This window comes from Quercus lobata, chromosome 12 (assembly GCF_001633185.2).
Source record: "Quercus lobata isolate SW786 chromosome 12, ValleyOak3.0 Primary Assembly, whole genome shotgun sequence".
NCBI lineage: Eukaryota > Viridiplantae > Streptophyta > Magnoliopsida > Fagales > Fagaceae > Quercus > Quercus lobata.
In genome coordinates, this window is record NC_044915.1 from 3567102 (window position 1) to 3575185 (window position 8084).

The following is an 8084-nucleotide window of genomic DNA, read 5'->3' on the forward strand; positions in this document are numbered from 1 at the left end:
AATTATATAAGTTTGGTATGACCTATTAATAAATAGATTATTAAATGGGTCATTTGTATTAACCTTTATATGACTTGTTAATTAAACGAGTTAAACATGTCGAGTCGGGTCAATCTATTTAATAAACAGGTCGTGTTCGGGTTGAGAATTCCTGACACATTTACTAAACAGGTCGAGTTCGAGTCAACCCATATAGCCGAATACACATGGCTCAACACGACATGAACCTAACCCATGAAGACGAATTGCCACCCCTAGCCTCTGGGTAGTACTTGTCTTCTATCTTGATCTCTACCTACTCTGATGAGGCTCATGCCTCGAGGTGACCTTGGTCTCTATCTCTATCTCTACATCTTCTATTGTGTCTGCATATTCAATTCCTTCGAGATATGTGCACAAATTCAAGCTTGTATAGGATCTATGCCTGCATATTCAATTCCCTTGGGATATGTGCACAAGTTCTGTATTCTCTTTTTCTGACTAGTATGGGATTTGTGCCTGCATATTCAATTCCCGGAGGATATGTGCACAAGTTTTGTACTTTCTCTTCTGACTTGTATGGGATCTGTGCCTGCATGTTCAATTCCCTCGAGATATGTGCACAAGTTATGTACTTTCTCTTCTGGCTTGTATGGGATCCATGCCTGTATATTCAATTCCCAAAGGATATGTGCACAAGCGGCCTTGGTGTTCTAACTTATGAAAAGGTCAAAAGATCTACTAAGGAGGATGATATGCCAAGGAGTGTGTTAGTGACCCATGGAGGAGTCTTCTTGGTAATTTTGACCTACGAGGAAGTCTTTGGTGTGTGACCTATTGGGAAAAATAACTTTGCTAATAAGTGTGATGGCGACCCACTGAGGAGCCTTCTTGATGGTTTTAACCTACGAGGAAGTCTTTGTTGGTGTGTAATCCACTGGGGATAAGATAACTCGCTGAGGAGTTTGCTGGTGACTTTGACCTATGGGGAATTCATTGATGGGGTGTAGTCCGCTGGGGAAAATTTTCTTCTTCTCTTTCATGACTCACTGGGGAACTTGTGTTGATTCCACTCACGAGGGAGTTTTATCAACTTAATGGGGAAATTTTTCTTCACAACTCTCAAGGGGGTTGCCTTTGTGCCTCGTACCCACGAGGGAGTCCTTCCATGATACTGTACTATACTGGGGATTTGGTTGATGGTATTAACTCATGGGGGAGTTTCCTTAGTGATTTCTAATCCATTAAGGGATGTTCTTGATGCTTTTAATCCACTAGGAGTGTTTCGGGGGTCCTTGTGTCTTTTACCCGACTAAGGGTATTTCTATCATTCTTGGATGCATTCTTGAATTTTCTTTACACTTCCTACCTTCTGGGAACCCACTAGGGATAATTGGAATTTTTTTTTTTTTTAACTAAACTACACGTACTTTAGTGGGGAGGCCTAAACTACATGTAGTTTAGCCACCAGATGCATTCCCACCTCTTCAAATTTTTCCAACGGTTACCAACCATTTCTTTTCTTTTTCTTATCATTTCTCTTCCTCTTCCTCATCTCTTCACATTCTCTCTAACGCTCCAACTTCCATCCCTCTCTCTACAAATACACTCTGCCCCTCCCTCACTTCATCTCTCTCACAATCACAATCTGAAACTCTTTTTTCTCCCACACTCTCTTTCTCCCTCAAACTCTCTCATCTCCATGGCACCCAAGTCCAAGAAGAGTTCATACATGATTTTTGATGATGTGCTCAACCTCACCCACTAGAATTGGGCTAGGAGGTTGAACGAGTCCCCTTCATTGACCCACAGGCCACATGACCATATCTCAGAGAGTGCATGGACCAGATTGGCAAGTTTTTCAAACTTTTCTCATTTTCGAGTTTTGCTTTGATCTTCCAATTTAATATGTTTTTGGACATGCAAATGCTTAGGTTTTGCTGTGGGATGGGTTTAGATGAAAACCTGACATTTTAGGAAGGGTAAGGACATGTTTAGGACAACTTTTGATCGAAATGTGCTTGAAAATGTCGAAGAACACTTCTCTGTCTGGGTTCACGTGTATGCAAGTATTGGCTTGCATACGCAGCTTGTATTCATGCATGCACATACTTTACTCATGCGTACATAGGCTCTCTTCATGCATACTCGTCCATGCTATTCAGTTTACACGAACGCATGATCCAACCTGCGTATGCAAACACGGGCCTGCATACGCACGCTGGCACTCAGAAACCCTATTTTGACTATTTTAGCTCCTTTTCCACTTATTTTCTCACCCAACTGCAATTTTAATGCTCTATTTTCATCCTTTTGCAGGCTTCGCCTCCATTCTCAGGTAGGGGCAACACCAATCGTGTTGCTGCATGGTACAGGGTCTAGACTGAGGAAACCAAGGGTCACATACACGCCGCGTACTCCAGATGCCCCAACAATAACCTTTTAACCTAAAAAATAATGACTATTTATTTTAATCAGGATTTTGATGTTTTTATGATATCTTATACGTTTCAATTCCAATTTTGGCTTGTGAATTGTCTTTTTAAAGGGAATTTCATGATATTTAAGATGGAGAAAAATTTATCTTGATTGGATGGTCGAATTTTTGGCCAAATTTTTTACTAGTCTTGTTTAGGGTTAGTTAACATTGGTCAAACTTAGCAAAAATGGCAATTTTGGAATTTTGAACTCTTGGATCATCAAAATTATATATACAACATTTGGTGGAGATAAATAGAACTTTTTCATGCAATTCATTATCTTTCTATGTTTAAAACTACGATTTTTAGCTTTTTAAGGCTTAAACTAGTATTTTAGCATGTAAATCGAGTCCGAACAAAACACAATATCGATAGTGGACACTAGGGTTTTTCTCGGGCCCACTACCCATCCTTCGGGAGTGTCTTGGTGATGCGTGTATGACGTGTGTTCAATGTGTGACATTAAGGTGATGTGTGTGAGAGTGAGTCTATTTATTTTTATTTTTCTATTTTTTTAGGAATCGTCATAAACCATTGGCTTCTAAGGTGTGATTAGTTACTTATATCTAATTTATTTTATTTTCTTAATTAACTAGGGCATTTCCTAATAGCTTCTAAGCTAAAAGGAAGAAAAAAATCTCGAACAAAAGAATTGGACTTAGAAGTTCGGTTACGTGTGAAGAATGTGTTAGGCACCCCACAACACCTACGTCTATATTTAGGATAGTAACTTGTTTTAATTTATTCCTAGTGGATCACTATTTGGGAATATAACTAAGACACTTGGCACTTGTTTTTTCAGAAAGAAATTTTACTTATAAGTAGCATGTGTGAAAAAGATATTAGGGTAAACTACATAAATGGTCCTTATCTTTTCCATTATATGTCAATTTGGTCCCCAACTTTTTAATTGTGTTAATTTGGTCTCTAACATTTCAATACTATGTCATTTTGGTCCCTGCCATTATCCCTTGGATGGAAAAATTTGACGTGTCAAACAGAATAATAAAAAAATTAATTTACTTGTCACATCAACTGCCAACTTTACAAGCACATCATATTAAAATTAAAAATAAATAAATTGTTGTTCTCACATGAGATTAGGCTTGGGGAAAAAATTCTCTCTCATTCTCATGCTCATCTCTGTCCCTAATACTTAACTCTCTCAGCTAAAGTAGAAGTTACAAACAACGACAACAAGGTTCAGCGGTAAGGACCAACAACTGGGTTTTCTCATTGACGGTAGAAGGTTCGGCACTCTCTCTCTCTCTCTCTCTCTCTCTCTCTCTCTCTCTCTCTCTCTCTCTCTCTCTCTCTCTCTCTCTCTCTCTCTCTCTCTCTCTGTGTGTTTTGTTACTGTCCAAAATATCAGAGATGAACATAAGCTAGTATCTGCTACAAATCATTTTGGAAACTCCAAGTAAAAGTATTGAATCACATGAAAATTTATTAGAATTAAGAAAATGTAAAGATGTTTGTGGTGAAATAAAATCATATTACTTTCGTGGGAAAAGAAGGCTTGCTGAATATTAAGTAGAATTTGACAATGGACCGTGTCTACCAAGTTATTTTTAGTCAATTCAACTAGCTATTTCATATATGGGATTCAACTAGTTACGTCCTAATTTTGAAATTTTATGGAGCATATCACGTTAACAGTTAGCAATGTTGCAGATGATCGAAAGAAAGGCTCGACCAATCGAAGATCATGTTCTGCAAAATTTTAATCAAGCCCAAAGCCCACGAAAACATTTACATTTTATTAAAATATCATTTTTTTTTAAATTATTTCACTTTCTTCATTCACGACAACAACCATCCACTCTCTTTCTTCTTCCTTAATAGACATGAAGAAAAAAAATTATATATAAAATTAATAGTGGCAGTGTAAATTTACACAGTTATAGTAACAAATGTATTTTTACATAATTTTGCATGGCCAAAAGTGGATGAATTTTGGACTTAATTGGCTAAAATATAATTTTCTTTTTCTATTATACCAGCACTAATACTAGTGCTCTCACCTCTCACATCTTATTTGCTAGTTGGGAAAGAAGGATTTGCATTTTAGTTCTCATTCTTAAGAAAATTGTGTCATTAAATTACAAGATTCTTGATCATCTTTACTTAGAATTTAGAATTAAATCCAGCATTGTCATTCCCATTTTAGGATGAGATGTCTAAGGCATTAATGGCGCTATTCTCTGCTTGTCCATTTGTGGATGAGATGTCCAGAGAGCTCTAATGACACTATTTCCTTCTTTGTCCATTTGTAGGTGAGGATAGGAATGAGATACAGCCAGCACCTACCACTTAATCCCACATGCAAACCTATCGTGGGATCCATAACTCTGCATCTTCATTTTCAGAACTCATTTTTTTAAAGTCAAGAGTAAACCTTTTAAGGAACTTTCAAAGAAGAAACTTGGAGCCTTGGCATCCGCAATTGGGGGAACAAACAAAATCAATGCCTTTGATTATTCCTTTCTCTTTCTTTCTTCTTTTTTTGATATGAGTTCTTCCTTTCCAAGTCACTGGCCCCACTGAACTCCCAAGAGTAAAGGGTATGCCAATTCATTTTCGAATTGTATCCCTTCTAGGTTTAAATGTAGAAAAAGAAATTGTACCACATGAAAGGAAAATTACAATTGCAAAAATTAATATATCCACCTCAAAACTCCAATTAAGCTTTCATCAAACATCACGAAGAACCTACTAAGCATTATAAAATGTCTCTTCTCAATAAGAGAATCACATTCTTATCTTCAGATTAATAATAATAAAAACCAGAAACACCAACATAAACCTGTCTTTTGCTTTTATTTTGATTCTTCTACCATATCCTAAACAACTTGCCCCACTCTTACGCACACAGATATCTCCATCCATGCAATGAAGTTGACCAACTCTATGTCAAATTGTTTGATTTCCAAAGCTTCACTTATAATCCAAGGTCGTCTAAATACTACTAGGGATGGTATCTCTCCTTAAAAGCAATGAGAGACTTCTTAGGAAGGAAATCCCAACTACCACTAAGGAAGGAACCCGAGAAAAGGGAGGACCAATTACACCAACAGGAGACTATATTTTTCTTTCCTTTGAGTAAGTTCCAAGCCTTGTTGCCTGTTTTCTCTACTTTCAAGCCACCTCCCAAAGAGCAGTCCCCCCCTATGGAGAAACACCAATATGGCTTTGCATTAAGTTTCTCCATTGTTGTTTCCCTTGGTCTTGCTTCCTTCCTATCGTGTATAGCTGCTGAGTTAAAGAGAACAAAGGTAGTGGTTAACAAAGTCATTGGTTTACATGTGATGCATTTGTTTAAATTTTTTTTTTTTTTTTTTATTATGTGTGAATGGTTTCGTGTCTTTTTTGTGTGTCTTGTAGATCAAGGATATCAAGTTGGATGGAAAACTGTGTTATTTGCCAGGAAGTCATGCATTTGGGTTCGGAATTGCAGCCTTGGTCTGTTTGCTCATTGCTCAGATAATCGGCAATCTGATCATTTGCATGAATTCTTGTTCAAGGGAGGAGAGAAACGACTGCAAGACAAGAAGACCGAGGACTGCCTCAATCCTCCTGTCAATTTCATGGTAGGTGATCAATCTTTGGCAAAACTGGCGTTTCTTTACAGTTTTCTAGTCATACATTGCTATCACATACTGTTCCAATGAACACATATTTGACTCCTACGATACAGGTTACACCTGGTCAAAATGTCATACTTGAACGCTCAATGATTTTTCAAGCATTCTGGCAACCACCTTTGAATGCCATTACCTAATCAGATTTACTTTTTCTTCTTTTTCCTGCTTCCTTTAAACTACATGCCATATCCACATTCTTTTTCCTGCTACTTCCTATGCTATGAACTAAGAGCCACGTGATGTCACCTATGGAATGATGTGTTCTGTGATATGCTGCATGTAGGCAACTTCAATGACTTTTTTATGATTAAAAAAATTCTAACAAGAACATGGACAGCTGGAGATGTCTCAGTTTCTTAATCTAATCTGAGATTCAGGCACCTAGAATAATAATAAACATTATAAAGAAACATGGTCAGAGTAGAAAATGCTGAACAAGTCTTAAACTAATCCATGTTGCAGGTTGAGCTTTGGAATTGCAGTTATATTAATGAGTGGAGCAATAAGCATGAGCAGAAGCCAGCCCTATGGGAAAGGATGGTTGGACGGCGAATGCTACCTAGTCAAAGACGGCACATATATTGGTTCAGCAATACTAGTGCTAATCACAATAGGTTCAACACTTGGCTCAGCCATCACAACAAAAAGGAAAAGCCAGACCGATAAAGGCCAAAAAATACATGCACAAGTAGGATGAAAAGACAGATAGTGGGAAATATGTGAGAAGATTTTAGAAAACAGAGGTGGATTTCTTCAGGGCAGACTAGACAAGAGTTTGGGAGACACAGCAATGCCAAATGTAGCAGCAACACCAGCTAAAGAAGAATGTCGGGCCTCTACCCCTTTGAAGCAACATTTTCTTTTTCATTTGTTCTCAGGGAAAAAAGGTGAATAAAAGCAATAACACAACCAACTGTAACCTGCCCCCGCACCCAATGTCAAAAGAAATAATTTCCATCGAAATGAAAGGAAGACTTCTTTCAAACGTATATCGTCAACGATGGAACCCAGTAGAAGAGGAAAAAATAGATATCTATTCTATTATGATACTTTATATTTTCCAATCACACGATTACATATGTGATAGTGAAACACTTTCTGTATCTATCAATTTGTAAGTAAAGAAGTTCAAATTAAAGTCCAAAAACTGAGTGACACAAAGTTCTTTTCTTGCAAAATGTTCCCTAAAGTAACAAAGAGTCAACAACCACATGTTATAAAGAAAATAATTCAATGATCTTCAGCTAATATTTTCTTAGGAATTCAATCATCTTTAATCAACTGTTTCCTGTTTGACAAGTGATATAAACAATTAGAGAAAGGGCCACATCAAAGCCACCAACTCGCCCAAGTTTGGAGGGCACAGGCTCGGCTCCTAAAGCTCAATTTTTATACATAGTTGCAGTGCAGGTAAAGGAACTAATATAATATTCCACTCCAAGCACAATTTGGTCCTACTCTCAACTTGGTAAGCAATATTGATGCTAGTGACCCCAAAAATGAGTAAAGTGCACAATGACAACCTAGGCTAAAGTTCCGTTCTTTTAGTCCTCTCTAGTAGAGTTCAAGTGATTGCATTGCCATTTGTAATCCTCTCTAATAGAGTTCAAGTAATTGCATTGCCATCATGAGGAAACCACACAAGGAAGGACTCCGATGAGAAGGTTAAGCAATTATACAAAGGATATTTGCGGAGGCAGATGAGGATTTCAGAATAGAATATTTGAATCCAGAACCAAAGCTGACACAGGAGGTTGTTTATTGAGTCTCTGTATTTATAGATAAGGGTTAAAATGAAATTATTTATTTTTTATTAATAAATACCATTCACACATCACCTGACTAAATCATTTACCAAACACCCTTTTGTATACTTGACCAAGATTAAGGCACAAATCAATGCACAAGTCTCTTGAATGTCACCTTAACGGCATTACCCCTACCTTAATCCCTCCAAACCACTGTCCGCATGGCAATCTCC

The 8084-nt window shown here is 37.4% G+C and overlaps 1 protein-coding gene across 1 annotated transcript; it reads left to right on the forward strand.

Annotated features, from left to right (window-relative positions):
• Positions 1-5215: 5215 nt before the first annotated feature.
• On the forward strand, positions 5216-7708 carry LOC115972223 (protein MODIFYING WALL LIGNIN-2). The gene is made up of 3 exons (XM_031092435.1): positions 5216-5734; positions 5844-6049; positions 6566-7708. The coding sequence occupies exons 1-3, from the start codon at positions 5456-5458 to the stop codon at positions 6798-6800; spliced, it is 720 nt and encodes a 239-aa protein (XP_030948295.1). The 5' UTR covers positions 5216-5455; the 3' UTR covers positions 6801-7708.
• The last annotated feature ends 376 nt before the right edge of the window (positions 7709-8084 follow it).

What these genes read in the sequence shown, in the direction of transcription:
- LOC115972223 (XM_031092435.1), top strand. Translation starts at nt 5,456, where the DNA reads ATGAGAGACTTCTTAGGAAGGAAATCCCAACTACCACTAAGGAAGGAA. An exon ending in CTGAGTTAAAGAGAACAAAG is followed by an intron (nt 5,735 to 5,843) that starts GTAGTGGTTAAC and finishes TGTGTCTTGTAG; the next exon opens with ATCAAGGATATCAAGTTGGA. An exon ending in ATCCTCCTGTCAATTTCATG is followed by an intron (nt 6,050 to 6,565) that starts GTAGGTGATCAA and finishes TCCATGTTGCAG; the next exon opens with GTTGAGCTTTGGAATTGCAG.